The sequence below is a fragment of the Coregonus lavaretus genome, assembly GCF_964263955.1.
Source record: "Coregonus lavaretus genome assembly, chromosome: 22".
Lineage (NCBI taxonomy): Eukaryota > Metazoa > Chordata > Actinopteri > Salmoniformes > Salmonidae > Coregonus > Coregonus lavaretus.
The window spans coordinates 13,704,011-13,725,558 of NC_140009.1; the positions used below are offsets into that span (position 1 = coordinate 13,704,011).

Below are 21,548 nucleotides of genomic sequence, written 5' to 3' on the forward strand. Positions count from 1 at the left end.
ATTTAATGGTGCTCCGTGGGATGTTCAAAGTTTCTGATATTTTTTTATAACCCAACCCTGATCTGTACTACTCCACAACTTTGTCCCTGACCTGTTTGGAGAGCTCCTTGGTCTTCATGGTGCCGCTTGCTTGGTGGTGTCCCTTGCTTAGTGGTGTTGCAGACTCTGGGGCCTTTCAAAACAGGTGTATATATACTGAGATCATGTGACAGATCATGTGACACTTAGATTGCACACAGGTGGACTTTATTTAACTAATTATGTGACTTCTGAAGGTAATTGGTTCCACCAGATCTTATTTAGGGGCTTCATAGCAAAGGGGGTGAATACATATGCATGCACCACTTTTCCGTTAATTATTCTTTATAATTTTTTGAAACAAGTTAATTTCACTCCACCAATTTGGACTATTTACATGTCCATTACATGAAATCCAAATAAAAATCTATTTAAATTACAGGTTGAAATGCAACAAAATTGAAAAAACGCCAAAGGGGATGAATACTTTTGCAAGGCATGCCTTTTTGTTTATAAATACTAGCTAGCTATATGTGTACACTAGCTAGCTACATAACTAGCTGTGTGTGAATACTGATTATAGATTACTGGCTCCTTCCTCCTCCTCCATCTTTGTTTCCGCCCACAGAGAGTCCTTAACGTTTGTTAATTAGTAGGTTGAGTAGGTTTTGGCAAATTTAACTGCCACTGAGATAACCACCTAGAAAACTGCTCCCTCATCTTCGGTCAAGATGGTTGGTAGTAATGCTGATAATAACCTTGGTTTCCTCTCTCTCCAGGTACGACACGCCCCCCTCGAGACAGGGAGGTTCCCGGGGTTGATTACAACTTCCTGTCCGTGGAGGACTTCCTGAACCTTGAGCAGAGTGGAACACTACTGGAAATAGGAACTTATGAAGGTGAGGATGATGATGGTGGTGGTGATGATGATGACGATGGTCATAATGATGATGATGATGATGATGCTGGTGGTGTTGGTTTTAGTGATGCTGGTGATGATGATGATGATGATGATTATGATGCTATGGTAGACTGTAGGAGTGGAGAAGATAATTTTTCTATTTTTTATAAGATCAGTTCACAAGATTATTTTATTTGTTTATTTGTATTATTGTTATTTTTTATTTTTTTACAATACAAAACATACACATACAAACAGATCACAAGATTATCCTTACCTAGATTACCACAGTGATAAGTATTCTGTCCTGACAGAAACTACAATCCACCTGTGTGTGTGTGTGTGTGTGTGTGTTTGGGTGTGTGTGTGTGTGTGTGTGTGTGTGTGTGTGTTTGTGCACGTGTAGTGTTAATCTGCTTGGCACCTGTACTATTGTGTGTTTGGCTCCTTTCTCCCTGCCCCGCAGACAATGTCAAATACCTGTCCACAGGAGCCTAATGCCTTCCAAATACAAATATGAGGCAGACCTACATACACTAGGTCTCAATGACATGACATGCAGTGGCATTGAGATATGTCCAAAATTGTAACTTTCCAAGAATTGTGGATAGACTTTTAAAAAATGTTTTCAGGATAATTTTTTAAGATCAGGATTTTCAGTTCATCAGTTGTAGATAATGACTTAGAATTAGAATGTAGTTTTGAGCATGTGTCGCTATCTCCTGCATTGCATTGTGGATGGTATTTACTTATCAGTGGGATTTACAGGAAATAAACATAAGCAACAGAAGTCATTTCAATATATAGATAAACAAAAGTGAAATTAACAATAAAAAGTGAACAGTAAACAATGCACTCACAAAAGTTCCAAAGGAATAGAGACATTTCAAATGTCATATTATGGCCATATACAGTGTTGTAACGATGTGCAAATAGTTAAAGTACAAAAGGAAAAATACATAAACATAAATATGGGTTGAATTTACAATGGTGTTTGCCCTTTTCTTGTGGCAATAGGTCACAAATCTTGCTGCTGTGATTGCACACTGTGGTATTTCACCCAATAGATATGGGAGTTTATCAAGATTGGATTTGTTTTCGAATTCTTTGTGGGGCTGTGTAATCTGAGGGAAGTACAGTGCCTTGCAAAAGTATACATCCCCCTTGGCGTTTTTCCTATTTTGTTGCTTTACAACCTGTAATTTAAATAGATTTTTTTTGGATTTCATGTAATGGATACACACAAAATATTAGAAATTAGTGAAGTGAAAAAACATAACTTGTTTCAAAAATTTCAAAAAAATAAATAACGGAAAAGTGGTGCGTGCATATGTATTCACCCCCTTTGCTATGAAGCACCTAAATAAAAAATATCAGAAACTATGAACATCCCACGGAGCACCATTAAATCCATTATTAACAAATGGAAAGAATGGCACCACAACTATAATGAATACTCAGGGAGAAAAAGGTGTGGATTCACGCGCAGAGTGCGGCAGGTGTTTATTTCGCCTTCGCAGAAGGTAGGAATCGTGGTCACAGGCGGAGAATGGTCATACACAGGTAGACAAACAGGCAGGAGAATCAAAAACTAGGACTGAAGGCTATAACTGTTTCTCACAAACGAGCTAGGAAAAGGCTAAGTAAAGTCAAAACGAACAATACCTCACAAGGCACAAACAGAATGAACTGAACTAAATAAGGAGCTAATGAGACCAGGTGAGTAACAAACACAGGTGAAATCAATGAACAAACATGAAAGACAGGGCTACGTTCAAGAACACAAAGAAACAGGGCTACGTTCAAGAACACAAGGTTGACTAAGAAAATAAATATAGAACCTTACAACAACAAACCTGCCAAGAGAGGGCCGCCCACCAAAACTCACAGACCAGGCAAGGAGGGCATTAATCAGAGAGGCAACAAAGAGACCAAAGATAACCCTGAAGGAGCTGCAAAGCTCCACAGCGGAGATTGGAGTATCTGTCCATAGGACCACTTTAAGCTGTGCACTCCACATAGCTGGGCTTTACGGAAGAGTGGCCAGAAAAAATCCATTGCTTAAAGAAAAAAATAAGCAAACACGTTTGGTGTTCGCCAAAGGGCATGTGGGAGACTCCCCAAACATATGGAATAAGGTACTCTGGTCAGATGAGACTAAAATTGAGCTTTTTGGACATCAAGGAAAACGCTATCTCTAGCGCAAAGGCAAATTCTTGAGGGAAACCTGTTTCAGTCTTCCAGAAATTTGAGACTGGGACGGCGGTTCACCTTCCAGCAGGACAATGACCCTAAGCCTACTGCTAAAGCAACACTTGAGTGGTTTAAGGGGAAACATTTAAATGTCTTGGAATGGCCTAGTAAAAGCCCAGACCTCAGTCCAATTGAGAATCTGTGGTATGACTTAAAGATTGCTGTACACCAGCTGAACCCATCCAACTTGAAGGAGCTGGAGCAGTTTTGTCTTGAAGAATGGGCAGAAATCCCAGTGGCTAGATGTGCCAAGCTTATAGAGACATACCCCAAGAGACTTGCAGCTGTAATTGCTGCAAAAGGTGGCTCTACAAAGTATTGACTTCTGGGGGGGGGGGGGGGGGGGGGTGAATAGCTATGCACGTTTTTTGTTTTTCTGTCTTATTTCTTGTTTGTTTCACAATAAAAACATGTTTGCATCTTCAAAGTGTTAGGCATGTTGTGTAAATCAAATGATACAAACCCCCCAAAAATCCATTTGAATTCCAGGTTGTAAGGCAACAAAATGGGGAAAATGCCAAGGGGGGTGAATACTTTCACAAGCCACTGTATGTGTTGTCATAGAAATATATATGACTCGAAAGTAGTCAACTCAAACATATCTCACAAGAAACTGGAGCCTGTGAATCCAAGAATTAGACTTTTATTATCTAATAACAAAAGCCGAGCAGTTCCATGAAACGGCTGTCTCTCTTTGGCTTAGAGCTCCCTTTTATACACATACACAAATGCACAAACATGCGTACATGGCATATACAGTTACCCCCTTATGGCAAATTCCTAACTTATTTTAGTTCTACACTACCCTTCTTTTTCAATGTCCAGCTGTCACACAATGTCCACTCCAAAAGGTCATGAATGCTTTTTTCTATATGAAGCCTCTCATTCTATCATTCTATTGGCTGCGTGGCCTAGGCCCCTTCTTAAAAAATAACTAAGGTAATGCATACAATGTGTCCATAATAAGCCCATGGGCCACAGTTTGAAAGCCCCTTTGACAGAGCACATACATTCATTTAAACATAGTCATGTTTATTACTAATATTATTATTTTACCTTTGACCTCTCCCTACATTTGCCTTAATGATACATAAAATAATACCATTGTGTCTCTAATATGGTCATACATTTGGCAGGGGAGTGTGCCAAATGTTTTGTGGGCAGTGTGCACATAGCCTGTCTGCCTATGGCAGCCTTTCTCAATAGCAAGGCTATGCTCACTGAGTCTGTACATAGTCAAAGCATTCCTCAATTTTTGGTCAGTCACACTGGTCAGGTATTCTGCATGCAGAGTCTCAATTTGGTGTTTGTCCCATTTTGTGAATTCTTGGTTGGTGAGCGGACCACAGACCTCACAACCATAAAGGGCAATGGGTTCTATAACTGATTCAAGTATTTGACATACCTAACTGGTATGTCAAATTTTATGTTCCTTTTGATGGCATAGATGGCCCTTCTTGCCTTGTCTCTCAGATCGTTCACAGCTTTGTGGAAGTTAACTGTGTTTAGATTGAATTTGTATTTGTGGCCCTGGCAACTGCACCTTTTTTGGAACACCATTATTTTGTCTTACTAAGATTTACTGTCAGGGCCCAGGTCTGACAGAATCTGTACAGAAGATCTAGGTGCTGCTGTAGAAGCACCAGATCATCAGCAAACAGTAGACATTTGACTTCAGATTCTAGTAGGGTGAGGCTGGGTGCTCTCTCCCTCCCTCCCTTCCTCCCTCCCTCTCCTTCTCCCTCCCTCTCTCCCCCACACCCTCCCTTTCTCCCTCCCTCCCTCCCTCCCCCTCCCTCCCTCCCTCCCTCCCTCCCTCCCTCCCTGTTCCTCTCTCCTTCTCCCTCCCTCCCTCCCCGTTCCTCTCTCCTTCTCCCTCCCCCTCCCTTCTCTCTCTCTCCTACTCTCCTTCTCCCTCTCTCCCTCTCCCTCCCCGTCCCCCCTACCCCTTCCTATCTCCCTCCCCCTCCCCCTCTCCCTCCCCGTTCCTCTCTCCTTCTCAGCTAATGTCCCTCTTGTTGCCTAGGTAACTATTATGGGACCCCTAAGCCGCTGAGGCAGCCCGTGGTTGGGACAGTGATTCTCAGTGATGCTGTGCTCCTCGACGGTCCCCCAGGCTCCCAGCAGTCCACTCCCAAGCGCACCAAGTCCTACAATGACATGCAAAACGCCCGAGTAGTGCCTGCTGACTACGAGGATGACGACCAGGCCACAGAAATGAACAACAGTTTTACAGGTATGTCATTGTACGTGCGGTCAGACAGTTAGACACAGACTACCACTACCAAACCAGGCTGGTGTTCACTGTGGGATGTGTGTATTTGGGGTGTGGGTGAGTTGTGTGTGTGTGTGTGCGCATGTATGTTTGTGTGTATGTGTGCTAGCATGTCTACGCACATGCGTGAAAGAGAGTGTGTGTCTGTGTTTGTGCTCTCCTCTGCCCTGTGTTGCTGGGTGTTGGGCGCGCGACATCATGTCTTTGTGATGCTGACTTCTCTTTGTGAGACTCATAACACTGCCATCTGCCTGTGAGGAGGGAAGAAACACAGTACAGGCAAGGATCATAGGGCCTCGATCTCCTCTCTCTCTCTCTCTCTCTCTCTTTCTCTCTCTCGCTCTTTCTCTCTCTTTCTCTCTCTCTCTCTCTCTCTCTCTCTCTCTCTCTCTCTCTCTCTCTCTCTCTCTCTCTCTCTCTCTCTCTCTCTCTCTTTCTCTCTTTCTCGCTCCCTTTCTCTCTCTTGCTCTCTCTCTCACTCCCTCCATCTTTCTCTCTCTCTCGCTCTCTTTCTCTCTCTCTCACTCTCTCTCTTTCTTGTTTTCTCTAACATTTTGTGAATAGTTTTTAGGCATAATTTCTGACTGAGTTTGAAATATCGCTTATCAGAACCTGTGTTAATGTGTTAGCCCAGACAGGAAGCAAGCTGATGGGGACGGATGAGTGTGTTTTTCTCTCTGTCTCTCTCTCTTTGAAGTCTGTTCCATCCTGGAGAGTGTGTGAGACAGTCAGTCAGTTCCTAGATGGAGTTTATTTTCTCATGGGCGGGCAGGCAGTGTGAAACTATGCTCACTCTGTGTGTCCTGCCAGTCTGGCAGAGTGGTGGATTAGCGTTTGATCACCCCTGAAAGGCTCACGGAAGTGAGAGAGGGAGGAGGGAGGCAGGGAGGGCAAGATAAAGGGAGGGAACTGGGGGGTTGGGTTTTAAGAGAAATGGAGACTGACTGCATTTTCATTATAGTCATTGGGCCCATTCCTTTTGGACTAGCAGGCAGGGGGTTTACAGAGGGAGGGAGAGAAATGAGTTAAGAAAGGGGGAAATGTTTTGCAGTTGTGAACCATAGTGTAAATGTTTTTGTTGGTTTTAGTAGTGCAGTGTACCCTTATCATAAAGTGTGTTATCGTTCCACCCTTAGATTCCCACATTAGGGTTGCTGCATGAAACATAAATCTCCTCTCTCTGTTTTGTTCTGTGTTGTCGTGCTCCTTACTTTCCCAGGATCCTTAGTGCGTAGTCTCTTCCCCTCTCCCTTGTTGTGCACAGGTAACCCTAGCGACCAGGACGAGAGCCGCGGAGGTGTTCTACGGCCATACCCCGCGCGCGAGAACGCTCCGTCCTATGGTCTGAACAACGTGGCCGCCACCACCTCGGACAGCGGGCAGCAGACACACGCCCAGCCCCAGGCCTCCCCAGAAGACCCCCTAGGACCCCTTCCAGACAACTGGGAGATGGCCTACACCGAGAACGGAGAAGTCTACTTTATAGAGTATGTATAATATACACAACATGACCACAAGTATGTGGACACCTGCTCATTAAACATCTCATTCCAAAATCATGAGTTGGTCCCCCCTTTGCTGCTATAACAGCCTCCACTCTTCTGGGAAGGCTTTCTACTAGATGTTAGAACATTGCTGCAGGGACTTGCTTCCATTAAGCCACAAGAGCATTAGTGAGGTCGGGCACTGATGGTTGGCAATTTGGCCTGGCTCGCAGTCGGCGTTCCAATTCATCCCAAAGGTGTTTGATGGAGTTAAGGTCAGGGCTCTGTGCAGGCCAGTCAAGTTCTTCCACCCCGATCTCGACAAACCATTTCGATATGGACCTCGCTTTGTGCACAGGGGCATTGTCATGCTGAAACAGGAAAGGGCCTTCCCCAAACTGTTGCCACAAAGTTGGAAGCACAGAATCGCCAAGAATGTCATTGTATGCTGTAGCATTACGATTTCCCTTCACTGGAACTAAGGGGCCTAGCCCGAACCATGAAAAACAGCCCCAGACCATAATTCCTCCTCCAACAAACCTTACAGTTGGCACTATGCATTTGGGCAGGTAGCGTTCTCCTGGCATCCGCCAAACCCAGATTCGTCCGTCAGACTGCCAGACTGAAGCGTGATTCATCACTCCAGAGAACATGTTTCCACTGCCCCAGAGTCCAATGGCTAGCTTTACACCACACCAGCTGATGCTTGGCATTGTGCATAGTGATCTTAGGCTTGTGTGTGGCTGCTCGGCCATGGAAACCCATTTCATGACGCTCCTGACGAACAGTTCTCGTGCTGAAGTTTGCTTCCAGAGGCAGTTTGGAACTCAGTAGTGAGTGTTGCAACCGAGGACAGACGATTTGTATGCATTACGCGCTTCAGCACTCTGCGGTCCTGTTCTGTGAGCTTGTGTGGCCTAACACTTCGTGGCTGAGCCGTTGTTGCTCCTAGATGTTTCCACTTCACAGCACTTACAGTTGACTGGGCAGCTCTAGCAGGGCAGTAATTTGATGAACTGACTTGTTGGAAAGGTGGCATTCTATGAAGGCGCCACGTTGAAAGTCACTGAGCTCTTCAGTAAGGCCATTCTACTGTAAATGTTTGTCTATGGAGATTGCATGGCTGTGTGCTCGATTTTATACACCTGTCAGCAAAGGGTGTGGCTGAAATAGCCGAACCCACTAATTTGAAGGTGTGTCCACATACTTTTGTATACATAGTGCACCTTACACCCTACATCCTACACCAATAATGGAGAGCGACTCCAGTCCACATCATCAAATCAATCAAATCAAATTGTATTTATCACGTGCCGAATACAACTTTACAGTGAAATGCTTGTTTACGAATCATTCCCAATGATGCAGAGTTTAAAAAATATGATAAAACATTAAATAGTTACTTACACAAGAGGAATAAAATAAAATACACAAGAATGGAGCTATATACAGGGAGTACCAGTGCCAGATCAATGTGCAGCGGTACGAGGTACTTGAGGTAGATATCTCCATGAAGGCTGGGTAACGTGACTAGGCATCCGCATAGCTAGATAATAATACGAGTAAAATAAAGAACAGAGTAGCAGCAGCAAATGATGAGTGTAAAAGCGTGTGTGTGAGTGTGTGTGTATGTATGTTTGTCTGTGTTGTGTGGGTATGCGTGTGTATGTTATGTATGTGTGCATGTGTATTGTTTGAATGTGTGAGTGATTTGTGTGTGAGTGAGTGTGTATATGGTGTGTATATATAGTCTAGTGAGTGTGCATAGGGTCAGTGCAAGATAGAGTCAGTGCAGATATTTCGGGTACCATTAATTGACTATTTAGCAGTCTGGCTATTTAGCAGTCTAATGGCTTGGGGGTAAAAACTGTCTCGGCGCCTGTTGGTCCGAGAGCCGATGCTCCGGTACCGTTTGCCAGACGGTAGCAGAGTGAACAGTCTATGGCTTGGGTGGCTGGAGTCTTTGGCTATTTTTTGGCCATTCCTCTGACACCGGGTGATATATAGAGGTCCTGGATGACAGGGAGCTCAGCCCCAGTGATGTACTGGGCTTTTTGCACCACCCATAGTGTACATATTCACCCTGTACACTATGCCCTATACCCTATGTAAGTACCGTTACACTGAGAATGAAGAGGTCTACTTCATAGACTACATACCCTAAATACAGTGCCCTATATACTCCCTATACTATCAAGCCTCTCTGTCCTGTATCCCACCACTATCCCACCCTCCCTCCTCCCTTCCCTCAGACAGGCCTGTCAGTGCTCATTGCTCTCCAGGCCATTAATCCTCTATAGTCTGATCTCTTTTGAAATCACAGGCAGATCAGATCACTTGACCACCTCAATGAAGCCCAGCCCTCTGTCCTCAGACCAACACACAGAGCTGGGTCTGCCTGCCTGCCTGCCTGTCTGCCTGTCTGCCTGCCTGCCTGCCTGCCTGCCTGCCTGCCTGCCTGCCTGCCTGCCTGCCTGCCTGCCTGCCTGCCTGCCTGCCTGCCTGCCTGCCTGCCTGCCTGCCTGCCTGCCTGTCTGTCTGTCTGTCTGTCTGTCTGTCTGTCTGTCTGTCTGTCTGTCTGTCTGTCTGTCTGTCTGTCTGTCTGTCTGTCTGTCTGTCTGTCTGTCTGTCTGTCTGTCTGTCTGTCTGTCTGTCTGTCTGTCTGTCTGTCTGTCTGTCTGTCTGTCTGTCTGTCTGTCTGTCTGTCTGTCTGTCTGTCTGTCTGTCTGTCTGCCTGCCTGCCTGCCTGCCTGCCTGCCTGCCTGCCTGCCTGCCTGCCTGCCTGCCTGCCTGCCTGCCTGCCTGCCTGCCTGCCTGCCTGCCTGCCTGCCTGCCTGCCTGTCTGTCTGTCTGTCTGTCTGTCTGTCTGTCTGTCTGTCTGTCCGTCCGCCCGGCTGGCTGGCTGGCTGGCTGGCTGGCTGGCTGGCTGGCTGGCTGGCTGGCTGGCTGGGAGGGGATGAGGAAATAGCTGGGTGCATTCAACACCTGCATGTTGGTCTGCTTTTATTATTGGACTAGCAGAGTCACGAGGATTGAAAGGAGAGCTTGTAGTGGTGATGTTGAGGATACAGCTAACTATTCTAGACAATAGGTCGACAATGACTCCAACCCTCTTGTCTGTGTTTCTCAATAGGGGAGAAGTCTGTTTGGTGTAGCGTTAATCTCTGTTTGGTTTTACTAGTTTGTTGACAGGCCTATTGACCTAAACCCTTTATGTCCTTGTGCTGATGAGATCATTGGGCCTTTGTTAGCTTTTAGTGCTCATCACCTTGACTTCAGAGCCAGTCTTTAACAGCTCTGTGTGTTTGTTGTTTTCTCAGCCACAACACAAAGACCACATCATGGCTCGACCCTCGCTGTCTGGAGAAACCTCTGGAACCTCTGGAAGAGTGTGAGGATGATGGTAAGCCAAGCCGTGTGTGTGTGTGTGTGTGTGTGTGTGTGTGTGTGTGTGTGTGAGAGAGAGAGAGAGCGAGAGAGGATGTGAGTGTGTTTGTGTGTGTGTCATTCATTTCTGTGCTCTATTGTTTACCACTTAATCTTGTACCTTGTTGATAGTATCAGTAGGTGGTGACACTGAGCTCATATATAAATATGATAAAGTCTGTTTCTATACAGTGGTCCTGTCATTACTATGACAGTGTTTTGATACCTTGAAAAATGGAAAAATTGTTATTTTTTTTGATTGGCTTTCCATCTAAGGAATTGTGTAATAGTTCCTTTGAATATTTGTGTAAATGTAACATTTTCAAATAAATATCTATGCAACAATGTCACATTAAATTTGTTTAGGAACATACAAGTAATGATATAGATGTCTGTGTGTGAAAATTCAGAAGAAATACATTATTTTGACCAATTCTTCGACCAATATCAGAAATGGCACCACCATGTGGCCGTTTAGCTAACTGTGTCATGTTTTAGGTCCATATATCATTGATTTAATGGATTACGGTGCATCTATTTTTCAGTAAATACTCATTGGTGACTTAAAGATGTATATTTCTCTCCCTCCTTGTCTTTCTCTGTAATATTACTGTCTCTCCTTATTTTCCTTTATTTGTCATTCCATCAACCAATCAAACCCCTTTCTTTTTCATCCTGCTCTCTTCACATTGGAGAAGAAGGGGTACATACTGAGGAACCGGACAATGAGCTAGGTATGCACCTTTATTTGCTCTCTCTCTCTCTCTCTCTCTCTCTCTCTCTCTCTCTCTCTCTCTCTCTCTCTCTCTCTCTCTCTCTCTCTCTCTCTCTCTCTCTCTCTCTCTCTCTCTCTCTCTCTCTCTCTCTCTCTCACTTTGTTTCTGTCATTGCATTGGCTATCGGCTGTATATTGGTGAGGGTTATGGTGATTCTCAACCTTTTCTTTCTATACTGTTAATCAATCAATCATATTTGATTTGAAAAGCATTTTATACAAAATCTTGATCTACAACTACTAAATTATTTCTTACCATGTCACTCACCTATTTGGATGTGTCACGATAATTGTATTATTTGGCTCATATATTGACTTAACAGGGTGGGCTGCTTGCTTCTAACTGCTGAGTGAGTGATTTCCTTTTATGCAGGAGAACACAGTAGGAATATGTTTGTATTTGACGTCTCAGGTTGGTCTCCGTACTTATTGGTTTGACGTCTCAGGTTGGTCTCCGTACTTATTGGTTTGACGTCTCAGGTTGGTCTCCGTACTTATCGGTTTGACGTCTCAGGTTGGTCTCCGTACTTATCGGTTTGACGTCTCAGGTTGGTCTCCGTACTTATTGGTTTGACGTCTCAGGTTGGTCTCCGTACTTATCGGTTTGACGTCTCAGGTTGGTCTCCGTACTTATTGGTTTGACGTCTCAGGTCGGTCTCCGTACTTATTGGTTTGACGTCTCAGGTCGGTCTCCGTACTTAGAGCTGCTCCACAGACTGGAAAATTGCTCTGCTGATTCACAGGCCACTTTGTAGACTATTTGGCAGAAACAGAAATGCTCCTGAAAGGGAACGCAATCTCTGACTCTTTCAGGGCCCTGAGTGTCGGGCCTATGAGCTCCTATTATTTCTGGCACATCAGAAGCAGGCAGTCTGGGATTATTGATTGTGAAATCCAGCCAGCTCCAAAGTGTCTGTGGGAGTTATCAGCAGCCCACGCTAACACACGGCGCTAATGTCTTTGTATGAAATCAAATACAGTGAGGAGGAAAATGAGATGCTAAGGCTTTAATGAGAGTGTCAACTTAATAGGCACTCTCTGTCAGACAATTCCCTTTGAGCGCCGATGCAGCCGAGTGTGTGCACGTGTACGAGCTTGTGTTTGTGTGTGTGCGCACGCTGGAGGAAGCAGTATTTGAAAGGTATATACTGAAACATGGTAACATCTGCAGTGAACACATAGCCATAAACTGCATGTAGATGAACAGTTATGTAAGGTAGAATCACACAGATACATAAAGATACATAAAGATGTTGGCTCTCTACATTGTTGTAAATGTCTTATGACTGCCCTGAGTCATGTAGACAGTTGGCCAATGTGATTTTTGTCTGAATGTTCCGAGAACATTGTACTGTCTATGTCTATGAAGATGTCCATTGAAAGCAGATATGCAATTTGTTGACACCACAACACAGTACCGACTTGGATGCACATTGCACATTATCCCGAATGCTAATCAATAAAATAATCTGTTAAATCTGCTGCTCTGTTTTGCCTGTTTACAGCGGGTCATTTCATAGGGAACTGTCGGAGGCGCTCTTGTATTCTCAAGTCACCAACATTTGGAGAATAAAGGCGCTAACATGGCGACCGATATAAAACCTGGCCAAACTCTCTTAATATATGGTTCTGGACTGGTCTATATACAGTACTGGCCTGCTGGCTAAGTTAACTTGTGGGAGGCGTGCAATTGTGTACATCTATCAACTGTTTGTAGCAGTTGACAACGTAGAAAACAACCTGGTTCTGTTCTGAAGACAGAGATAAATATGAGCGGGCTGGGTCTGAGTGTATGAATAGTGAATTTAGTAGGAGGGAGCGGTCAAACTCTGCAGTCTAATTTAGTTCAGAAACTCCCCTGACAGCTGGCTGTGTGTGTAGCCTGTGTGTGTGTCTCGCTCAGTGAGGTAGAGAGAGTAGTTTGACTCCATATTAAATGTCTGCACCATGGGCCACTGACTGTACTGAGAAAAAAAATTACAAATAGGAATAATAATAAAGCGAAGAGTCATGTCAGGTAAACATAGATTCACTTCAGAGTTGCTTTACACACCTGAGAGACCTTGAATAAGGAAAACAGCACAGTGTCATCCTCTAAAGTTCTTACTGAAGGAGAACACTACCTTAATGAATGTGTAATTACAGTGATCTAACATTGCTGTTCCTTCTCTGTTTCAGAGCTGCCTGCAGGATGGGAGAAGATAGATGACCCAGTGTATGGGGTGTACTACGTAGAGTAAGTTGGAACACCTCACTGACACCTCACCTTTTTTCACATTCTCTCATTAACCCCACAATAATTAATGAGACGGAATTCATCAGCATTTTCATGTAGTTTACTGTAAACTGCGACATTTCAGCTGAACTGGCATTTTCTCTCCATCTCTCTGTCAGACCTTTTTTACATTCAGTGTACTATAATTGGTTTGAAGCAAAGTAGATTTAGCTGAAACCAGACTCCATTTTGTGTGGCCAGTGTGTAGTTTGTGTAGACCTATGTGGTTGTCACAGAGCTGGTGGGATTTACGAGGCTGTGAGCCAGAGGATGTCAACACTGTGTACTGCCATTTATCATGGTGACAATCAATATCCCACACTCATCCTTTCCCTGTCCCTGGTTCTTTCTCTCCCATTCTCACTCTCACTCACTCTCTCTCTCTCTCTCTCTCTCTCTCTCTCTCTCTCTCTCTCTCTCTCTCTCTCTCTCTCTCTCTCTCTCTCTCTCTCTCTCTCTCTCTCTCTCTCTCTCTCACTCTCGCTCTGTCTCTCTCACATCATCTCTCACATCATCAGTCACATCAACAGGAAGACCCAGTATGAGAACCCCATAGTGGAGGCTAAGCGTAGGAAGCAGCTGGAGCAGCCGCAGCCTCCTGAAGGTGAGCGGTACATTCGAGGTTCGTTTCCTGCCCTGGCACGGCACCATTTCTTTCTTTCTTCATGTCTGTCTCCGTCTCGTCTGTCTCTCGACATGTCTTGTCTCATGTCTTGTCCTGCAGGGTTGGGTTTGATTCCATTTGAAGTCAGTAATTCCAGGAAGTTAATTGAAATCCCAGTTCAAGAATTAAAAGTTAGTTCCTCAGAATTAGAATTTCGATTCATTCTCCTGGATTTGAAATGGAATTGGCCCCAACCCTTGTGCTGTCCTGTTGGCGTTTGGGTTCTTATTAGTTTGATTAAAGATCATCATTTTTAATTCCTTTCAAGACATGAGCCACTGTAGCGTCCGCTTATTTGTCATCAGAGGCTTAGAGCTGTGGAAGCTGCCGTCCATGTGCAAACTGCTGCTGATATCATGCTTGCTAAGTGTTAGGACCACTGAGACACAATGTTATGATGAAATGGCATGTAAGGATCAGATGTAATGTTAAAACATCTTTTAAATAAATGTATCTCTTATTGCATAATGTACTGTGTTAGAATAAATGACTACTTGCCAGTTATGATGAATAATTAGTCTGTTAAGACATTTTGGTATTTCGAGGAGTTTGGGTGTATATTGTGCATGTGTTAACTGTGTAGAGCAGGAGTGTCAAACTATTTTTGCCCCGGGGGCCACATTCGGTCTTAAATGAGGTCTGGAGGGCTGCACCGAAAATGTGTTATATTTCCTCGCCTTCAAATGTGTAAAAAGTAGTCCTCTGTCTGTCTAGCTTTCATTTCGGTGATTATTAGGAAGCTGGACAAAGTCAAGAAACTGTATGAATGTATGTCTATCATTTCTACACAGTTTCTATTTGGTTTTAGTAATTTTAAAGTGTATTGCGTTTGTCCGCCCCCCCCCCCCCCCCCCCCAGCCAGCGGGCGTACGTTTGACACCCCTGGTGTAGAGCAAGTTTGAGTGAGCAAATGCATGATGTGACGCTTATGTCTGTGTACCTATGTTTGTATTTTATCGATTGTGTACGTTTGTGTGTGTCAGTGTATGTGTGTGTATTTGTGTGTGCGCTTGCGTGCATCCGTGTGTTTGCGCCTGTGCATGCGTGTGTGTTCTTGCATACACCCGTGTGTGTGTGTTTGTGTGTGTGATTTCACAGTTCCTCTGTGTCTCTCGCTGTACAGAGTGGATAGAGGAGCACTCGTCAGCTGGTGCTCCCCTGGCCATCTATCCCAGTAACCACCTAGAGACGTATCGTGACCCCCAGGTCCCGCCCCCACTGCCCCCTGCCCTGGGAGGGACCAAACGTGAGTGGGGTTACACTTTCTAGACAACACACACACACACGCACAAACACACACACACACACACTTTCAATACCAGGGTCTTTTGCACCACAGACATCTAACTCATATACACCCACAATGTACAGTTTCAGTGATACACATGCATGACCAGAGACAGACAGACATAAACACAGACAGGGGACCCTTGGGATCAAGGGTTTCAAGGGATCAAACTCTTCAGGAAACAATTACCATATAAGGTTTTTAACATGTCTATCAGCCCACATGTACCATAATGAACGTTCTGTGTATGTTAACTAGCTATGACCAACACACCATGGATATTAAGCATTCTCTACTAGCATTCACTGACTATTGTCACTGATTAAACAAATGGTGAGCAATTGATTATACAATGGTGAGCAATTGATTATATTATATGGATGCTTGGGTTGATGGACAGAAAGACAGACGTAGATAGGTAGACAAGTGAAATGACAGACAGGCAGCTGATTTAACTGACACGGACAGACATAGAAATATGTTCCAAATAACGTTATTTGCCCTGTGTTCTGTAGGAGGGAAGCCGTTCTTCACGCGGAACCCAGCGGAGCTGAACGGAATCTTCATAAACACCAAACTGAAGAAGAGCCGCCGCGGGTTCGGCTTTACCGTCGTCGGGGGCGACGAGCCGGATGAGTTCCTACAGATCAAGAGTCTCGTCCTGGATGGTCCTGCTGCTGTGGATGGGAAGATGGAGACAGGTGCAGTACACTGTCTTAGCCCATAGAGGGCACTGTTTTACACCATTTATACAGAAAGCATTTGCCCAATTGCTAAGGAGGTTGAAGTGATTGTGTAAGCTAAAGACTATACATATTGGAGACATATGGTAATATACTTGCACCTCACATAGTACATTCACTGTGTTACTTACTGTTCTACTAACTGTATTACTAACTGTCCTGTCCGTCTCCCTGTCTCTATCCTCTAGGTGATGTCATAGTGAGTGTGAATGACATCATCGTGCTTGGCTACACCCACGCCCAGGTGGTAAAGATCTTCCAGTCCATCCCAATCGGCTCCATGGTGGACCTGGCCCTGTGCCGTGGCTACCCCCTGCCCTTTGACCCCGACGACCCCAACACCAGCCTGGTGACCTCCGTGGCCATCCTGGACAAGGAGCCCATCATCGTCAACGGCCAGCAGAGCTACGACTCCCCGTCCAGCCACGGCAGCCAGACCGGAGGCCCCGTTAACGGGATAAGGGAGCCGCGGGCCCTCAGCCCCTCGGCGGAGGTGACGTCCAACGGCTCTCACGGTTACTCCTCCAGCGATGTGGTCACCCTGGCGTCGTCCATCGCTGGGCAGCCCGAGCTGATCACGGTGCACATGGAGAAGGGCGATAAGGGCTTTGGGTTCACCATCGCTGACAGCCTGACGGGTGGGGGTCAGAGGGTGAAGCAGATTGTGGACTACCCCCGCTGCAGGGGCCTGAAGGAGTCAGACATTCTGATGGAGGTGAACAAGAGGAACGTCCAGAACATGAGTCACAACCAGGTGGTGGACCTGCTCAGCAAGTGTCCCAGAGGGAGCGAGGTCACCATGCTGGTGCAGAGAGGTACGTAGTCCACTGATCAGGATCAGGAGGGAGGGAGAGGAGGAAGGAAGGACCGAGGAATTGGATGGAGGGGTGTCTGGTCATAATGCTGGTACATGCTCAACCCAGGAGGAGGATATGAGAAGGGGAAGGAGGGAATGGGAGAGGAGGATGGATGGATGGAGCAATAGAGGTGTGTCTGCAGATAAAGGCACTTCCACTGGCAAACAGCATGCATAGCTGAGATGTTGAGTGTGTTAGGGAGTAAGTGAGTAAAAGGATGAATACAGGAGGGTGTGGATGTTATGTGGAGAAGAAAAATGTGTAGGTGATCAGATAAGTGAGGGAGGGAATGGATGGCAAGGTGGTGAGCAGGGCCAGGATGGGAGGAGGAGACAGAGGAGAAGACAGGAGGATGGTGTTAGGTCAGGGACTCTTATCTGTCATGAATATGGATGAAGAGTGACTGCTGAGATACTGATAGTCTCCCTGTGTTCTGTCAGCTCACTCTTTGGCATAAGCCCTCCTGCTTCTCTCAATTCAATTAAATTCAATTTAAATTTAAGGGCTTTATTGGCATGGGAAGCATATGTTAACATTGCCGAAGCAAGTGAAGTAGATAGTAAACAAAAGTGAAATAAACTATAAAAATTAACAGTAAACATTACACTAAGAAGTTTCAAAAGAATAAAGACATTTCAAATGTCATATTATGTATATATACATTGTTGTAACTCTCCCTCTCTCTCTCTCTCTCTCTCTCTCTCATTCTCTCTCTCTCTCTGTCTTTCTCCTCTCTCTCTCTCTCTCTCTCTCTCTCTCTCTCTCGCTCCCTCTCTCTGTCTTTCTCCTCTGTCTTTCTCCTCTGTCTTTCTCTCTTGTCTTTTCAATTTATTTCACTTATTCTTTATCACTATCTCTAGCTTTCACTCTTTTTCTCTCACTATCTTTTACTTATTCTTTCTCACTTTGTATCTCTCTCACACACTCTCTCACCCCCTCTCTTTCACCCTTGTCTTTGTCTCTGGCACTGTGTCTGTGTTGCTTAGATGATAATTGGGTGTCTTAATAGTGAGAGTGCTCCGCCAAAGACGCCGTCTTATGCTGATCAAAGTGTCTTATTTTCCAATTAGCTTGGGAGGGATACAGAGAGAGAAAGTGAGAGAGAGAGGAACAGAGGGTGAGGTGGGGTGAAGGGAGAGAAAGAGGGAGAAATAGGGAAAGAGAGGTACAGAGCAGAGAGAACAGCCATTGATTCTGATTAGAGGAATATGTGAAATGGAGGCTGAGCTAGTCAAGGCCGTTAGCAGCAGCAGAGCTGTGAAAGCAGAAGTCTGTATTCCACAGGAGGTTGGTGGCACCTTAATTGGGGAGGACGGGCTCGTGGTAATGGCTGGATTGGAATAGGTGGAATGGTATCAAATACACCAAACACATGGATTCCATGTGTTTCATGCCATTCCATTTGCTCCGTTCCGGCCATTATTATGAGCTGTTCTCCCCTCAGCAGCATCCTGTACTGTATTCACACATCATTAATGTCTATGATTAACCTTCCTCTGTCACTACAATCCAGACCATCTTTAGCACATCAATTACCACTGGAGATTAAACATAATAGGTCTGTAAAAAAAATAAAGTATTCCATAAAGGGTAACACTAAAACCTTCCTCAACAGCGTTCTTACTTTACCATGTAAAAATAATAAATACATTAAATTAAAATAATTATAAAAAGTTACAGTCAGAGTTTTGCAAGGATAGAGAAAGAAACAAACTGTTAATAACAACCATCATTATCCATACAGTTTCTAACCAGGCGCTAATTTGGCTTCAGCCCTAATAGTTTGTGAAATTGCTAACCCTGCCTCCTTCCCTAGATCCCTATTACCTGAGGGTGGGCATATGCAGGCAGCATCAATTATGATCTCTAATGAGTTGACCTTGGGTGCCTGGGCTGAAATAACGCTGCTGTATTGACTTAAATGTCAGCATCATTACTGGCCTGTACAAGACTGATACACACGCCGATACAGCCTGTCTCCTGGCTGCTAGGACATCCACAGGGATAAAGGGGGCAAGAAGGGAGAGAGGAAGGGCATGGCTATGGGGACAGACACCCGAGACAATCTCCCTTAGCGTAGATGGCAGGTGGCCATTACACTAGACCCGGGTCAGTTCCTTGGTCAATTTCCTGTTGATGAGGTACTGAGATACTGTGGGCTTGGGTAAACATTGTCATATAGGTTTGGATTGTCTCCGTGAAGATGTGAGCAGCAGACTGATGTTGCTGTGGGTGTGGAGGGAGAAGTGGCTTTCTTTCTGGCTGGCTGGCTGGCTGGCTGGCTGGTTGGCTGGCTGGCTGGCTGTCTGTCTGGTTGGTTGGTTTGCTGTCTGGTTGGCTGTCGGAAGAGGAGGAGGAGGAGGAGGATATATTTAACTTTCTGGTGATTAGGAGCCATAAGGCCTCATAACCCACAACAAACAACAACTTTAGAGGATCAGATAAGGGGGAAGGAGGAGGAGAGGGTAGAAAGGAGGGAGAAAAAGAGGGGAAATGTCCAAAGTGTACGTGTTTAGAGAAGAGGGAGGGAGGAAGGAAGAAAGAAGTTAGAGCTCAGGAAGTGCAGGAGATGATCAGAGTAAGGTAGTATGTAGAGCAGGGGCGGCCTGTTCAATAGGGCGATATGGGCGACGCACTGCCAAACGGGAAAAGGAAGGGATTTTTTTTCTAATCAATTATATCACGGCAACAGTAGTTATCAGTGTTGTAATCTATACGTCTGATCTGCCACAGTGCCACACTGCCACTAAATGTCGAATCAGGCTAAAGTCGTGCTTCAAATGGCTCCCCCCCCTTTTGGGGCGATTTCAGTCAGGTTGAAAATCGCCCAGAAGTCTGTCATAGACTCCCATGTAAAATCTATTTTTTTCAAATTTCAGAGCTTTCAATACAATCTCTATGGGTGTCTGAGGGCTTGCACTTACGCGCTTTCGTCATACGTAACGTAACCATGAACGTAACTAAGAAAAGAGCGGATTGTGTCTTTGAAAGAAGTTCCTTTTTGTCGGCGAACAAATGAAGATAAATTGGCAACGAAACAATTAGGACCTCCCAGACCAAATGTAATAATTCAACAGGTTTCTACTAAAGGCGGAAAGTCCTACACCCGAGGATTTTCCAAAAATTGGTACGAACGAAAAAAGACATTGCCACTCAACTGGATGAGGGATACAGGCTAGCTGTCCGCCGCCACAATGATGAGGTTAGTGTTGATAATCACAAGTTTACTGGAGAACTGAGACCAAGTAGAGACTTTGGACAGGGTGGATATGGTATAATAAAGGCAGTTTATTCAGAGGTAAAGATATCTGGAATCGCGTGCACGGACCCGTTCGTCAAACTCTTACATTAAGCCCCATTACTTACCATATCAGATAAGAGAAATTGCTGCAGCTACATATATTTTACATCCTGGCCCTACATAGTTCACTATTTGCATCACTTACCAAAATATTACATGTGGTCATATATGCTTGGAAAGTGGAGATGCCATAGAACGTCAAAAAAGTAAACATTGCTGGAGACACATTGCCGTTTTGGAGAAGACATCGCGTTTGCTAGCGAAGAGATTTGTTGTGGCAAATGAACTTGGGCTGGGAATTGCCAGGGACCTCACGATAAGATATATGCATTGCGAGTCTCATGATTCTATACATATTGCGATTCGATACTGTGATTTTATTGCGCACCATATGTCTGTTGCAGAGGGATCCGAAAGCCATGAGAACGAGTTTTGATCAGTCATGGAAATAAAAGTGCTGAAAACAAATTGTCTCCCAATGTGAAAAGATTGAGAACAAGCTATGAAGGAACAATAATGGTGTTTTGGTGCAGGTACAGCCAACTAGCGCTAAAATATTGCGATATTGTCAATACAGTATATCGTAAAGTATCACTATGTAACTCGATTTCTTTCACCCCAATCCCTCAAATTAACGGTAAATAACTGAATTGTTTGCCCCACATTTAGCTAAGATGATTAGCTAGCCAGCTAAAATGTTTTATTTAGTTAGCAGTCGTATCTACAATAGTTTACTGTCAATAACATGTCTCCAAAAATGACGTGGTGTCTCCAATTGTGTTGACATTTTACAATTGCGATGCGCATCCATGAGTATCCACTTTCTGTAGCTCAGCTGGTAGAGCACTGCGCTTGTAACGCCAAGGTAGTGGGTTCGATCCCCGGGACCACCCATACACAAAAATGTATGCACGCATGACTGTAAGTCGCTTTGGATAAAAGCGTCTGCTAAATGGCATATTATTATTATTATTATTATTATTATTATTATTATTATTATTATTATCATTATTATTATCTGAAGAGAGCCCCGAAACATTGTGTGCAGACATTTTATGCAATAAATGAAGTAGGTTGAATCTAGTAGTTCTGATCTTCTGATTGGTCCTGATGAGTTGGGCGAGGTCCCCTCCAGGCTACTGTCACTGTTGCATTGGCTCTGAGTCGGGTTCTCTGTCTTCAAATGTTCAGCCTAAGAGAGGGGATTTTTGTGTGTGTGTGTGTGTGTGTGTGTGTGTTTAACAGTGATGATGTGTGTGTGTGTGTGTGTGTGTGTGTGTGTGTTTAA

The 21,548-nt window shown here is 44.7% G+C and overlaps 1 protein-coding gene across 1 annotated transcript in view; it reads left to right on the top strand.

The window, feature by feature from the left end:
- LOC311150285 (membrane-associated guanylate kinase, WW and PDZ domain-containing protein 1-like) overlaps positions 1–21,548 on the top strand; it is a 176,801-nt gene that overhangs the window by 111,869 nt on the left and 43,384 nt on the right. The window contains exons 3-12 of the mRNA XM_084187670.1: positions 798–917; positions 5,199–5,408; positions 6,712–6,934; positions 10,252–10,334; positions 11,056–11,091; positions 13,311–13,368; positions 13,926–14,011; positions 15,195–15,317; positions 15,875–16,060; positions 16,291–16,917. Coding sequence (XP_084043796.1) covers positions 798–917; positions 5,199–5,408; positions 6,712–6,934; positions 10,252–10,334; positions 11,056–11,091; positions 13,311–13,368; positions 13,926–14,011; positions 15,195–15,317; positions 15,875–16,060; positions 16,291–16,917 — 1,752 coding nt within the window. The remainder of the gene's footprint in view (positions 1–797; positions 918–5,198; positions 5,409–6,711; positions 6,935–10,251; positions 10,335–11,055; positions 11,092–13,310; positions 13,369–13,925; positions 14,012–15,194; positions 15,318–15,874; positions 16,061–16,290; positions 16,918–21,548) is intronic.